We start from the raw sequence: 15,214 nt of genomic DNA on the forward strand, positions 1-15,214 counted from the left end.
CCCATGTAGCTCCTCACTTTTCCCTGCTCTACTGTCAGCCTCTCCCTCCACATTTGATTCTCTTTCTGTCACCTTGTTATACTGACACACCACCTTGTTTCTCCCTCTCTCCGCTATCTGTTACCGTGCCCCTATCTTTGCCATCCCCTTGGCATTGTTCACTCAATTGCCACTCCTGGCCCCGCCCACCTGCCCAACCACCTCCCCGCTGCCTTTCCAGCTCTATTTTCCTGTCACACCCAAAATCTCCCGTTTTACCCCTCTCAGTGAGAAGTTCCGTCTCCTCTATGCCCGGTCACTTCACCCCCTGCCCTCCCACTGCCCGTGCCCATTGTCTCCCACCCCACCCCTCCCCGCCGCCCTCCCCTCGCGCGCTGGCTTCCTCTTCCCGCCGCATCCTGTGAGCCTGGCTGCAGCATGCGGGAGTGCGGCGCGAGCCGAGGAAGCCGCAGTCTGCGCCCAGCCCATCCCCCGGGCCTGTCCCGCGAGCAGGGGCCGGAGAGCTGCTGCCTGGGGCGGCATGTCTGCGGCGGGGAGCCCGGGCGGCGGGCCCGCAGAGGAAAGGACCCGGTGCGACGGCGGGGCAGGAGAGAGGGGCCCTCCTCCCACCCCCCAAGGTACAGTGAGCGAGCGCTGACACCCTTTCCATGTCAGGCTCCATGGCAGCATCCATGGGCTCCATGGCAAATGGAGGGAGGGAGACTCCGTGACCTCATAGGTAGTTGTGCTTTGCTGCAGTGAAATGGAGAGGGCCGGGGTTGCCGTATGTTCTGCTTCGCTTCTCCTGGGATGGACAGAGGGGAAGGCGGCTTCTTGTTTTCCTTTTGGAAGTACCACCATTATCATAAACAGGTCTATTTGCTTTCTTCCTTTCATCAGTGGGCAAAGTCTGGTTTCTTTGTTCATACCCCTGATGTTTTCCTCAAGAAGTCAGAATATGATTTCCATTGTGGCTTGGCTCAGGTGTGGAGCGCATCTTGGTCTGCCCGAGGTGTGAAGAACTCTTGTCTAGGCTTGGGGTTGAGCTGTCTTCTGTGTGGTCAAGGTGTCCTGGACCCTCGTAGTGTGGAGCACTGTTCTGCATGGTTTAGGATTACAGCTCTTTTCTCTGACCCAGGGTGGGGTACTTACTCTCCTGCCTGGCCAAGGTGGAAGTTCTGTTTTGTAAGTCCCAGAAGCAGACAGAGCGCTCCTCTATGTGACAGAAGTGTGCATCGTTCTTCTATTTAGACCATGCGTGGAGCTCTCTTCGTTCTGGACCTGGCACAGAGTGCTCTTTTTTCTGACCCAGGCAGGGCCGGTTCTCGGATTTGCGAGGCCCTGGGCTAAAAGGGAACGTGCGAGGCCCCCTCTAATTTAGATAAGTGGCCCCTTGCAAGGAAACCATTCACAGACACTGTGGGGACCCCATTGTCCAGCATTTTGGTGCCCCCACAGTTTTAACTTTTACTCCACAAGCATTTCTCACACCTTCAGTCCGATGGGTGTGAGAATTGATTGTGGTCTAAAAGTTAAAACTGTAGGGGCGCCAAAATGCTGGACAATGGGCCCCCACAGTGTCTGTGAATGGTCTCCTGGCAATTGAGGGAGCGTCTCTGTCTCCCTCCCCTATGCCTCCTGACACCATCCATGAGAGGCCCAGAGAGGAGGACCCCTCCAATGGACCTTAATTACAGGCAACACCTTTCTTTGTAATAGATCGCCAGGGAAACAACAGGACACATCACCAGTGCGTGGCCCCATGCCGGTGGGCTGAGTGCGAGGCCCTGTGCAGCCGCCCACGCTTCCCATGCCTAGCGCCGGCTGTGGACTGTGGAGCACTCTTTTGTCTGGCCCGGGTGTGGGGCGCTCTTCTGTCTGGTTCAGGTTAGATGCACTGTCTGTTCTAACTTAATACGGTGTGGTGAACTTTTCTAGTAGGACCTGTTGTGCATCGCGTTTTAGTCTGGTTCAGGTCTAGACCATTCTTCTGTCTGACCCAGGTGTGGCATGCCCTTCTGTGTTGATCAGGTGTCGAGCACTCTTCTGTATGGACCAGTTGTCGAGCACTTTTCTTTATGGGCCAGGTGTCGAGCACTCTTCTGTCTGGATCAGGCGTCTAGCACTCTTCTGTATAGGCCATGTGTTGAGCACTCTTCTGTCTGGGCCAGGTGTTGCACACTCTTCTATATGGGTCAGGTGTCAAGGACTCTTTTGTCTGGATCAGGTGTTGAGCATTCTTCTTTCTGGATCAGGTGTTGAGCACTCTCCTGTATGGGCCAGGTGTTGAGCACTTTCCTGTATGGGCCAGGTGTTGAGCACTCTTCTTTTCGGGCCAGTTGTTGAGCCCTCTTCTGTCTGGGCCAGGTGTTGCGCACTCTTTTATATGGGTCAGGTGTCAGGACTCTTTTGTCTGGATCAGGTGTCGAGCCATCTTCTCTCTTGAATCAGCTGTAGAGCACTCTTCTGTGTGGGCCAGGTGTTGAGCACCCTTCTCTCTGGATCAGGCGTCGAGCACTCTTCTGTCTGGATCAGGTGTAGAGCATTCGTCTGTCTGGATCAGGTGTCGGGCACTCTTCTGTATGGGCCATGTGTCGAGCACTCTTGTGTCTGGGCCAGGTGTTGCACTGTCTGTTCTAACTTAATATGGTGTGGTGAACTCTTCTAGTAGGACCTGTTGTGCATCGCGTTTTAGTCTTGTTCAGGATTAGACCATTCTTCTGTCTGCCCCAGGTGTGGCATGCCCTTCTGTGTTGATCAGGTGTCGAGCACTCTTCGGTCTGGATCAGGTGTCGAGCACTCTTCTTCATGGGCCATGTGTTGCACACTCTTCTATATGGGTCAGGTGTCAGGACTCTTTTGTCTTGATCAGGTGTTGAGCACTCTTCTTTCTGGACGTGGTGTCGAGCCCTCTTCTCTCTGAATCAGCTGTCGAGCACTCTTCTGTATGGGCCAGGTGTCGAGCACTCTTCCTTATGGGTCAGGCGATGAGCACTCTTAGGACTCTCATGTGACAGTCCCATGTTTTAACACTATTATTGTGGACTAGGTTTGGGGTACCACTGTTACTTTTTTCGTGTTGGAACATCATTGCCCCCTACCCAGTTTTGAAGTGACCTTGTGTCTTGAAACTGTTTTGTTTCCTGCCCTCAGGAAGCTGGGGCAGGATCCGCTTGGCAGGCTGTTTCCACGCTGTGTGTCTCACATCCTATGTACTCAGCTTCTTCGCGAGAAGGGGAGAAACGATGACAATGAAAAATGGAAGGTACCCGGAAACGGCAAACAGAAGCCCCAACGGCTTTAAATTTACAAAGTTAGATCTATCCTTCTCAGATCTCAGGACAGTGTTCAGTACCTCTGTTCAGCTTCCAAACCCCGCTCACTCTCTGTCTGGCATTAGCAGCAAATAGAGAAACAACAGTGGCCCAACCCTCCTTATTTTGTGTTCATCTGAAATTTGATTAGACAATAGCTCATTTTATGAGACTCAAATTTGGTCATCTTGTCTGGTTTATTCACTTTAGTGAAAGCATAGCCTAAACCAGTCTGTGAAAAGTTGTACATTGATTTCATTTTGAGAAAAACAGCATAACTTTCCAAATCGTGGTGCATTAGACTTATTGTATAACCCTTTCCAAACAATATGTAATAAAGAAAATGTGACTTTTACATGCTGTCTGCTTTTTAATAGGCACATGTGAAACAAACATGCCCACGTTGAACTATAATTATTTCAAGCATTTGAAGTACAACAAAAAATAGGGAAGAATTTGCATATAAAGAAATCAAATTGAAGGCAATCTACTTAACCCTATGTTAAGAGGGTAGTCTCTGTAAACCCTATGTCTACGTGAGAATGTTGATGTTTCAACATATATTTATATCCTACTCCTCATCAGGTAAAATGTGGAATAGGTACTGTGCATCATTAAAAAAAAAATACAGAAAAGGGTGCTTATACAGCTTCTAGGGAGAGATCCAATCAGGAGTGGTAATAGCCTTTTAATGCCATACGCTGTACTAGAAAAGGAATTCTCTCTACAACAGGGAAGGGATGAATAAACCAGCTGCACTATTTCACCCCCTGCAGACAGAGAGAGTAAGAACATTGACACAATGGGGGAAACATATTGAGGATTGATTATCTGCAGTCTGATGTATTGTATTTTTTTTATTTCTATGGCCGTGTTGAACTGTAGGCCAACCAACGACAGCTCCCCAAAAAACCTAAGAAAAAAAGCTGCAACTATTGTTCAAGAAGGAAAGCTAGTATCAAACACATATGTGTCTAGGCATCCCTTTATGAGCCCACTTCTAAGTTGGGTGAAGCGGTAAAGAGGTGCCCCTGAATGGGATACTGCCCCACCTGATTTCAGATACACCAGTATTGTCTCAAAACAAGATTCGTTCCTATGTCAGGAACGTGCAAAAAAAACCGAACTGGTAAACACCGTCTCTACATGTTAGTTCCCATTTTGTGTCCAGGAAGGTAGAATAGCTCCGTGGAGGGATTACAGGCTAGGATCATAGATTCCAGCCCACCTGCACTGCACAACTTTTAAATGGCCACTGTGCACCAAATGCAGCCAGTTGTCAGAGAGCAACTGGCCTTTTAATGAAACTGCATTTCCGACAACATATTTCTGGCTTTCGTCTAGATGTAGAAAGTCATATCATGAACAGATCTTTCGATGGTGAACTCCTGTTTGGCCATGGAGTAGCCGATGACCTAGAACAATATCGGAGAGCCTGTGCCCTCCTAAATAAAGATCCTTTCCTTGCTACAACTTCCTGTCTTCATCTGTCTGCCACCTCCATCTTATATTGAAGAGATGTTGCAGAGGAAACACCTCAGACACCTACACATCAGAGCACATACGCTGCGCAAATGGTCACCTGCTGTAGCTTAAAGGGGTTCTCCAGATAAACACTACTACCGTATTGTACAGTAAACAAAGTACTGGGGCAGGACACGTTTCTGACCTTTGAAGCCGACTGCATTGAACTCATTTTGTCCCTTGCAATGGTGTGTTTTTTTAAATTTTACCTTTGTTCCTTTTTTCTGGTTTCCATTCCAGCTCTCCCTCACCATCTGAGATGATTGTTGGGGCGGGACATGATTGGTCATCTCAGTCATGTGGCTGGGTCTTCACTTCCCTCCTAATGTCTCCTCTGAGAGCATCCAGCCCAGGCATCCGATTGAAAGGTGGAGTAGTTAAGGGCACCTGCCTGTGACATCTTCCCTGTTTTGGCTTTTTCGGAATCCCATCCCCTGCTCCTCTTACTGTCCTCCGAACTCACATCCCACCTTCGAAAATGCAAGTAGTGCTTGCTTCAAAAGCACTGTCATTCCAGTCCCTTTTTGTTTAGTCCCAAAGCAGCAGCCACTCCCGTAGGTTGCACCTCATGGTTTCTGGGCGGATTCATTAATCCTAGACACCCCACTGTAATGTTTAAGGTTGTCCCAGGCTAGTGTCATCTTTGGGTCTGGGTTGGCCTTTTAGATCTCCCGCTGTGGTATCTCTGATTATCCTTGGGTTGATCCATTTCTGCTTCTGGACAAACTTCTTAAACATACAATTGTCTTGTATCTGGTTATCCTTTGTCTGGCCATCTCGGCTTTCATGTTGGCCTCATACACTTACTACTGTGGGGCTCAGGTTATCTTGCAGCTACACCGCTTCCATTCCTAGATGGAACCTATCCTGTTCTTTAATCAACATACCTAGTCGCCAGAGGACATAAACCCCATAAGGCAACTATGGTAGACATATGCAAATGCAACTATACCCCTCTAAAGCCCTGTTTTTATTCAGCTAAAAGTTAATTGCTTCAAGTTTGGAGCACTGCTCTGGATCAGGTGCACAACATCAAAATGTGCCCACTTAGACCACTCTAAATTTACAACACGCGAACAGGCATGCATAACAAACTGGGTAGCTACTTACTCAACCATCCAGAAAGTACTTTAGGCCCTGCAAGGGATATAGAATGTGCTATATAGATAATACTGCACAGCTCCACTTTTGACATTCTATTGTTTATATCTAGGGCTTCCAGTTTTTATGGTATTTTTTTTATTTCAGTAAAATTTACCAATATTTATTTTTTGGCCATCTTTTTAATATTTGTCCATATTTATTTTGATGTTTGGAGAGTAAATGGAGTCGAAAAATTATATATTTCCTAATTTATTTAACCGGAAAACATGCACTCATACTTTGATGCATATTGCCTTTTAGCAGATTAACAGTCAAATATAACAAAACACTATAGCCACAGGTCAATTTTAGAATTATATACAAACATATTTTACCATATCACTGCATTTAAGAATATCTCATCCTGTCTTTTAAATCCCCATGCTGTCTATCTCTTCAGCTGTTGGCCTGGAATTCATGCTTGGACAGCATGGAGAGTCACTAATAAAAGGCACAACTTTCTGTATTTTTCCACTTTTAAAAATAAGTACTGAAAGGAAATACATTTTTTTCGGTCTGTATATAGCTGTAAAAATCAGTAAAAACGGAAAACTACTAGTCTTACTTATATCTCTTTGAGCTAGTGGGTGCCAATGATAGAGGAAACCTCTGAATTTTTACAGATCCTGACTTGAAGCCCATATGCACTCTCTTTGACTTCCTACTACAGAATTAGCTTTTCCAGAGGGTACAGTTCAGAACTGCCATTGGCAAAGGCTATGGGTGCCTTTTACCCTACTGTTTGGTTGAGAAGGTCGAGGTGGCACCTTGTTTTACCACCATCTATCGAGAAACTCCAGGATCCCCTCCCAGCACCCGGTCTGGTAGTACATGATTTCTCATCCTCTGAAACAATTGCAGGCACCATCAGGAGTGTGGGTTTGGTACTTGATACACTGGTCACTTCATTCAAACACAAAGTTCACTTGTCCTCTTACCTCCTTGCTACTGAATGTATTTTGGATAGTACTGGCACATGGGTAACAGTTATCCCTAGCGGTCGGGTCATGTTTCATTTCCTTCAGCTGTCTGTGAATCTCCCTTGCAGTGCTCTTATGAACATTAGCAGCAGAACTAGTATTAAAATCCCAGTGTTTTCTCTGCCAGGAAACACCTCCATCATCCCCAGAGCAACCATGCTCTTTTCCCAGAGGTCTGCCTAACTGGAAGCTTCCTTAGTTTTAAGAGATGCTTGATTCATATTTAATATTGCTGGCGCTATGGAGAGGAACTGTTCCTGCCCACAAAATCATACAACGCCTTAAAATGAGCAATTCCAGCCACAGATAACAGGTCTTGGTGTTATTTGCTGTTCGCCTACGACTGTGGAAAAATTCACATGTCCTTTTAAATGAATCACTCTGCAGTCCTGGTTGGCTTGATGCACATAGCTTCATCGATTTTATGTAGCAAACAACACTTTAAACACAATAAGATGATGGACGAAGTGCTGAAAATTTACAGACACTCACCCCCAGTCACAGATCTGGGTTTAATCCATCATCATTCTTCTGCTCACTAAGCCACCCCAGTTTTGACCTAACCATATGCAAATCAGTCTTGACCCAGTGCCTCATGGGAACAGTCCAGCCCAAACTGCCAGGCCAGGTCCTCCCTGGACCGGAAACAAGCATCCTGGGACCAGTTTCAGAATTTCACTCCTCATCAGCCTGGCTAGCTTGAATCCAGTGGCAAAGTGAGCAAGGGGCCCATGCCTGGGCATACACTGGCCTCTGAGGGCATACATAGCAAACACAATAAGATGTATGTCACCATTCTGCATTCTGTCCATCAATTTTTCTTTTTGCGTTTGGTACCCCGAGTGGGACGGGTATGCCCAGAAATGGGTCCTGTGCTCTCCATGCCACTGGAGTCAAGCTATCATGTCTGATGAGGGGTGAAACCCCGAAACTGGTCCTAGGAGGCTTGTTTCCAGTTCAGGGAGGACCTGGCCTGGCAGTTTGGGCTGGACTGTTCCCATGAGGCACAGGGTCAAGACTGATTTGTATATGGCTGGGTTCAAACTGGAATGGCATGGGAAGCAAAAACTTGATGGATTCAGGCCCTGATCTCTGTACTGGGGCGAATGCATGACATTGTTCTGCATTCTGTTCATCAATTGTTCTTTTTGCAAACAACACTTTGCCAACCCAGCAGGGCTCTGTCTAGTGCTCCATGGTAGGAGATGGGCGAATGAATATGAGGTGTGGCGTATCAGAGTGGCATATCCTTGCTGCAACACTCCACTAGTCAATTATAGACAGAATCTTTTTGATTTTGAGCTTCCACACATGGTTGCAGTGGCGATTTACTAATCGTACTGTTATGGCCAGAAGCATCACACTTCGGGTGGCGGTTTTTATATACTATTTGCTGTTTGTGATCTCTATAGTCTGCTTTGCAATCCCTCTGATGAAGAAACCTGATTTTTCCAAACTCTTTTCATTGAGTTTTCCTTGTTTGTTATATGACTGTGTATAACATTCTCATTGCAGGGATTCAGTTATCATGAGCGTATCATGACTGATATCGACATTTCATAATAAGTAGTACAAGCTTAGTGTAAGAGGCTTAAACATGGACTATTCCCCGCGGTAGTACTTGGCTAACCTGTGGGAGGAAACAATTGATCAGTAACACCATGCATGGTGTGGGTCCTGGCATATGTAAGTGTTGACCGCATGTTGTATGACGGTGATTGGGAATGAGTTGTGGTCTTTAAGCTAGGCAAAGGAAGATGCGAACCTCTGAGCCAGAACTGGGAGATAAGGGGGGGTCTGGGGAAAAGAGGAACTTTGCTGGAAAAGGGGGGCAACTAAATAACAACACGAGTGTGAGCTGAGGGTGGAGTTTCAGGGGAATCCTGCTTGGGCGTGGGGTTTCATAGTGTGTGGTGACATGTACTGTTTTTCCCTGAGGCGCCATGCCTGCCTCTAGGAGGGTGGCATGGACGAAATGCAGTGTGGACCAACTGGAAATCCAGGGGGCCAGCAATATAGAGGGTGTTTAATCGAGTTGCAGGTCCTGTACAGAAGGGGGCCTCTTCGTGCACCAGTTCCCAAAACTGTGTAAGTATAGTGTCCCAGGCCATTGTTGTAGGTGGTTTGCAAAGATGGCGGGCTTCTTCGAAAATGTAGAGCTACACTCTCAGCTTCTCCTCATCAAAGGAGCACTGCTTGCTACTGGGGGTCAGTTGGAGGTTGGCTAGCCCTCCAATTTATCGTGATAGTTCTCCTGGGCAGTAATGGGGCCAGATTTGCAAATCTTGCTCGTGCTTTGTGATTTTTCCTGTGCTTGTAGATAACCAAGATAGTCACCTCCCATGTGTTGAGAGGGGTTAGCTCGGTAACTGTGGTCAGGACATCATGTACAGTGCGCCAATAGTGAGTGAGTGAGTGAGTGAGGGAGGGGCAGGACCATAGCATGTGTTGAAGATCAGCTACAATGGATTGACATCCGGGGCAAGTGAAGCGTGCTTCGGGAAAGAAGCAGTTCAGTCTGGATGCACGAGGTAGGCCCTATGGAGAATCATGTATTGCATGTTTTTGCATTGCGTGAGACACTTTTTGGAGACTACAGGGCCTCTTCCATTCGGAGTCCTGGAGGGGGGAGTGCAAAGTCTTATTCCCATGTCTGGCGAAGGGTTGCCAATGAGAGCTGCACATGTTCAATTTAAAGATATGGCATGACAGCATGTCAACCGTATTCTCTAGATCAAGTATGAGGCATGCAGCTTTAGGAAACCGTAGCAACACCTGATCCATTATGTGGAACAGCCTCCGGAGGAGATGTGCAACGTGCTTTGGCCTGGTAAAAATCTGTTTTGTTTGGGGTGTAAAATTTTAGGTAGGATCTGAAGGTAACAGTACGCGAGTATCTTCTGTATATTCTGGAGGGAGAATGTCCAAGACCAGTGTTTTATTACCATGCAGATCGCAATTGCCTTTTTGATCTTTACCCCTGTGATTAAATTATCAACCTCCTTGCGCTCTGTGGCCGTGATGGTGGGTGTAGACAGGTCTTCCAAAAAGTCCTCCACTGCTTTGGGGTGTAGGGCCTTTAGTGCCCTGTAGACAGGGCTCGAGTCGGGGTACCACGCGGGTAGACGGCGTCCCCCCACTTATTTTACTGGGAGCTGGATAACTGGAGCAAATGGAGCCACACATTCACTCTTAGGCCTCTCTGGGGCGAGATCGAGACCATTCAGAACGCTGCTCACGCGCTGGCTTCTCTGATGCAATCGCATCTAAGGGGTGAGCGAGGAGAGGCAATGAGTCTGATGGTGCAAGGCACCTTTCGTGACGTCACTTCCTGTCGTGACGTCAGCGCCCCCCACTTTTTTTTTAGGACTTGTGCCCTGCCTGTAGAGGTCAGAGTAGTAGTTGTGGAATGTTTACAGAATGGTGAGCTGCGAATGTAAGGGGGGGGGGCACTGGGCAAGGCTTTTGCAGTAATGGTGGCTGCGCTGGATTCATGGTGCACTGGCCACACCAGAAGTCGGCTAGGCTTGTCTCCAGTGGAGTGTACTCGGGCCGTGTGGGCCACAAAGTTGTAACACTGGAGGCGCTGCAGTAGTGCCGCATGTGCGCCTCTCGCTGCTATCATTATCATGTGCGTGGTGGTGGCATGTGGGGCAGCTGTTCAAGGTCACCTTGTTAGCTTTAAGATCTCTGTCCAGCTCTGAGCGGACCCCACATGATGAACAGACCTGATCCGATGACTGATATTTCAAGCGTAACTACGTAGTTGTAGTGAACAACTGCACATTAAGTATTTCTTTCATGTCTAATGTGTCACATATCTAAATTCCAGAATGGTGTGTGCTTGCAGTAGTTTCTTGCGGTTGTAAACATGTTTATTATTGAATGTACAGCCTGTGGCTGTGTACCCGTCTGGTGAGATCGGAACATGAACACATACTCACCAATTTTTGTGCTTTTCGACAATTTTCATGTTTTATTTTCGTTACTTATCGAACTTCGGAAATTCTGTTTTAACATGCTCTAGTCAGCTTTACATCTCCACGAATCGCGGAGTTTCATTCGAATCAGCAGATTGTGTACCAGCAGTTTTTCAGCACGCTGATCACCCCTTGGGATCGCACGCAACCTTAACTGCCTCGAGACTCCCCGCAGCATCCTTTGAACAGGACACTTTGTTCCACAACCGGGTAACGGAGTGACATCACCCCGCATTGCACGTTTTTGACACCCATCTTGGAAAGGCCATTTTTAGGTCTCGCCTTGCACAGCGCACATGCGCTGCTGTAGGAGAGGGCTCTTGGAATAACCTCAGACTTACAAGAGCGCTGAGGAGAGCGGTTTCCAGTTAGCTTTCACTTTTGCGTCTTACAGCGTGCGTGCGCGCGCACCACTCGTGGGCTTGTTTATATAGGGTGAGGGCAAAACTGGAGAGCCCAATAGGAGATCCGTGATCGTTTCAGCATCTGCTTTTTAGCAGTGGCAGGACCCGGCCCATACCCTGTGTATGCCGTTGTAAGTGCTGTGCTCTCAGCTATGCTGCGTGGGCCTCTGCCCCTCTGAGGCTCGCCCCCTGAATCGTGTGCTTTTCTAAGGCCCTGTGCTCCCTTCTGCGCTGCGGGCAGGCTCTCTGCTGCCATCTGTCTCATGTAGAGACTGAATGCTGCCCGATCTCTGCACTCTGTGTATGGGTTTATGTAGAGATTTTACCTCTGTGTGTGTGTAACACAAATGCCCCGATCCCCACCGCGGTGCCCTATCAATAGGTTCTATGCTCCCTGCTGTATTCCACAGATGCTTGGAGCTCTGTGGTGCACTGCGAGGGGGTTTGGTGCGGTTCTGGTGTGTTGCACAAATACCCTGATCTCACTAGTGCGCTGCGAGGAGTCTCTGGAATTTCTCGTGTGTTGCATGAAACGCCTGATCTCACTTGTGCGCTGCGAGAGGGCCCTGTGTGTTCCTGGTGTGTTGCACAAACGCCCGGAGATGCCTGCCCTGATCTCACCAGTGCGCTGTTATTAGGCTCTGTGCTTTGTGCACTTTGCTTCTCGTTGCATGCTGAAGTGGCTCTGTGTGCCCCTAAACATTGAGTAGGCGCTAGGTCGCCCCCAGTATACGGCGCCGGAGGCCTCCGTGCCCTGGTGTGCTGGTCACAACAGTGGCAGCGAACATTGAGATATAATATTCAAAGCGCTGGGACCTCGTGGGCTGAGCCAGGGATTATCTGCCAACTCCACGATAGGCCAAAATCATATTACATGAACTGTTTACTAATGATGCAGGAAAATGCATTTCTCGCGCTGTGAACCTGACGCCCAGGTAAGTGTTGTCGGGTCACATATCAACAAACACTGTCTGAGAGCCTTAATATCTATCCAAACCCAACTTTCAATATATTTTTGCAATATTTTAGCCTTCCAAAAATTGTAACTGCCATTGCCTCCGGCTATGCAGTCCCAACTTTTCTTCCTTACAGCACTCACACCACTCGTTTTTATAGGTTACTTGAAGTGTTTTGCCTAAACGTGTGTTTTTTTAATCTTAGAACTATGGCGCTGGCCTTCAAGCACCAACACCCATTCAGCCACGGGCTCTCTCTGCACGTTCCACGTCTTTCAATGTTTTAATCTTGTAATCTTTGTAGTAGGAATAGCAGAGTTTATATAGTGTACAATGCCCTTCTTGTGACTATGTTTGTTATTTTATTAGGCAGGGTAGAGATAGGCTTCAGTGGGAGTTGTGCAGAATAGCGGTGTTTTCAAATGTTCGTGCTGTAATTGTATCCGCTGGGCTACCATAGCAGGGGCTGCCTGCGTGCCAGGTAGCAGCCCGCCTCAGCTGGTGCTCCCTGCTCTGACTGAGAAAAGTTATGAGCGGGGAGGAGGGTTTGCATTGCCAATGAACATCACCGCAAAGCTGCCTGCTGTCTGAGTCGCCGCTGTACTGATAACCCGACTCCGGGACCCGGCGCTTGTTCAAATGCAGAATACGACCTGCGCTTTCCCAATGGAGCAGTATCTGGCGTTGGTCTGAAACCAATCTTGGTGTGTCTCCCCTCCCTGGGCTTCAGGTACTTGTCAGAGCAGACAAGCCTGTGCCCCTCCATCAGAGCTGCTGCCTGCTCCTGCTCCACGCTGTAAATGCATTTACGGTTTCCAGTGCAAGATGGATAGATATGAACTCTGGTTTATGCTGCTGTGCGTATGTTTAAGCGGACGGGCAAGAGCTTTCGGTAGGTAAATACTCAGTTTTAATAGAAATGTGTCTTGGTTACCCAGACACTACTGTATTTGTATTTTTTAGGTCGACCTAGCGCAGCGCGTCTGGCTAAACACTTATAAGGCGCCAAAGGCAAGACCTATTGGCTATGCCAATGCTTGTTTTCACTGTTTTCAGTTCCTTCTCTTCTGGAAGCATTTCGTTCAATTGGAGCAGCTGTTGTTATCAGTTCTGAGCATTAGTCGTAAGTGCTCATGAGCCATCGACTATCACTATTCCCTAACATGATATTTGGTAAGATCTCACATTTTTATATTTACATTCAGCATGGCTAACTCTCAACAAGTTGATCATTTGGCTGCATTTTTACCAACACCGCTAGATTTGGTCTGTTCCTTTGAATACTTTGTAATGGCCTTAGACACAGAGAAATATTACTCCAAAAGGAAATTGACTCTCATCTTTAGTTATTTAGGTAGTGAGGGTCAACAGGTGTTTGACAAGTTGCCAGGTTTAATTCCACCTGCATGAGATGCTGATGGATGGAATGTCTGTACAGAAGCTGTTCAGAGATTGTACAATTGTTTTTTAGAACAGCCCAGTGTCATGCTTGAGAGATTAAATTTCATGAAAAGGAAGCAGGATCCTGACAAGACACTTGAGGAATACATCTCTGCTTTAAGGAATCTAGCCGCTAACTGTAATTTCGGAGCTTCATTAGATACGTACATCAGAGACCAATTTGTTTAAATCTGCAATTCAGAGAAAATACAAGAACGCATTTTAAGTTGCAGAGATCCATAACTTACGGAAGTGATTGACATGGTCAAAAGTATAGAAAGAGCCATTGTTTCGTCTGAATGCATTTGGTATGACAATTCAAGTAATTCTCAAATTAATGCAATTCATGATGATGGGTCCGTTAATGCTTTGTCCGTCAAAAACAAAGGTTATAGAATGTATCTGAAGAAACCTTCTACAATGTGTTTTAGGTGTGGTTCACATGTACACTTAGGAAACAGTCCAACATGTCTGGCGTTGGGCAAAAAATGTGTTAAATGCCACAAGATCGGTCATTCCCAATCTGTGTGCAGGGGTAAATGGGTCATTCAAGTCAGTAATGTTAAAACAAAGGAGAGTAATGATATAGGAGACTGTGTTCATAGTGAGTGTTTACAGGGTAAATTTCATAAGTTGATTTTAACTATTGACTCAGGAGTAACTGGTCTTCAGGATCACAAGGTTAAGGGTCCATTTTGTCAAGTTACTTCAGGTAATCTTGAAAATGACATGATGGCAGATTCTGGAGCTCCAGTAACTATCTCTGATCAACTTTACATGAAGCATTGGTCTTTAAATGTTTCACTTCAAGAACCTAACATAATTCCTGAAGGTTACGGTGACAAGGAGAGTGACATATTGGGTTATTTTTTTGAAAATGTGCAGACGAGTCTCACAAAGATCTATGTGGCCATCAAAGGAAAGAACATTGTTGGTTGGCAGGACCTAGCCAAGATGGAGCTTAAACTGGCACCTGGTTCCGAAAATCCAGTATAATTGAATGATGTAAGTGTGGCGCTTGTGACAGATTCAGTGGATGAAAAAGGTTTGTGGAAAATTGTAATGGCTTTTCCTGTGATATTTGATAACAAAATAGGGAAAATAAATGAGTATAAAAATGTGATTAAGTTAAAATACAATGCTGTTCGTGTTCCTCATAAAGCTAGAGCCATACCCCTAAGTGTGTGAGAATCTTAAAAAATGACTGGATAAATTGGTGTGTGAGGGTGTCATTCCAACGACTGACTCTTCTGATTGGGTCAGTCCCATTGTAGAGGTGCGTAAAAGGAAGGGGGACATTCGCTTAAATGCGGACCTGCGCACACTAAAAAACAACATATTAGTAGATTGTCATTCGCTACTCAAAATCCAAGACTTATTGGCTGGTAGTGGTGGTTCTGATTACTTTACCCTCTTAGAACTACTGTCTGCTTACCAGCAAATTCTCTTAACACCAGAGTCCACAGATCTCACAACTTTTGTTTCTCCATTTGG

At 46.7% G+C, this 15,214-nt stretch overlaps 1 protein-coding gene across 1 annotated transcript in view; it reads left to right on the top strand.

The window, feature by feature from the left end:
- Nucleotides 1-268: 268 nt before the first annotated feature.
- Nucleotides 269-15,214, top strand: part of EXOC3L1 (exocyst complex component 3 like 1) — a 160,725-nt gene continuing 145,779 nt past the window's right edge. The window contains exon 1 of the mRNA XM_086947772.1: nt 269-617. Within this exon, the coding sequence (XP_086803898.1) occupies nt 521-617 (97 nt within the window). The 5' untranslated portion in view covers nt 269-520. The remainder of the gene's footprint in view (nt 618-15,214) is intronic.

The sequence above is a fragment of the Lissotriton vulgaris genome, chromosome 12 (genome assembly GCF_964263255.1).
Source record: "Lissotriton vulgaris chromosome 12, aLisVul1.2, whole genome shotgun sequence".
Lineage (NCBI taxonomy): Eukaryota > Metazoa > Chordata > Amphibia > Caudata > Salamandridae > Lissotriton > Lissotriton vulgaris.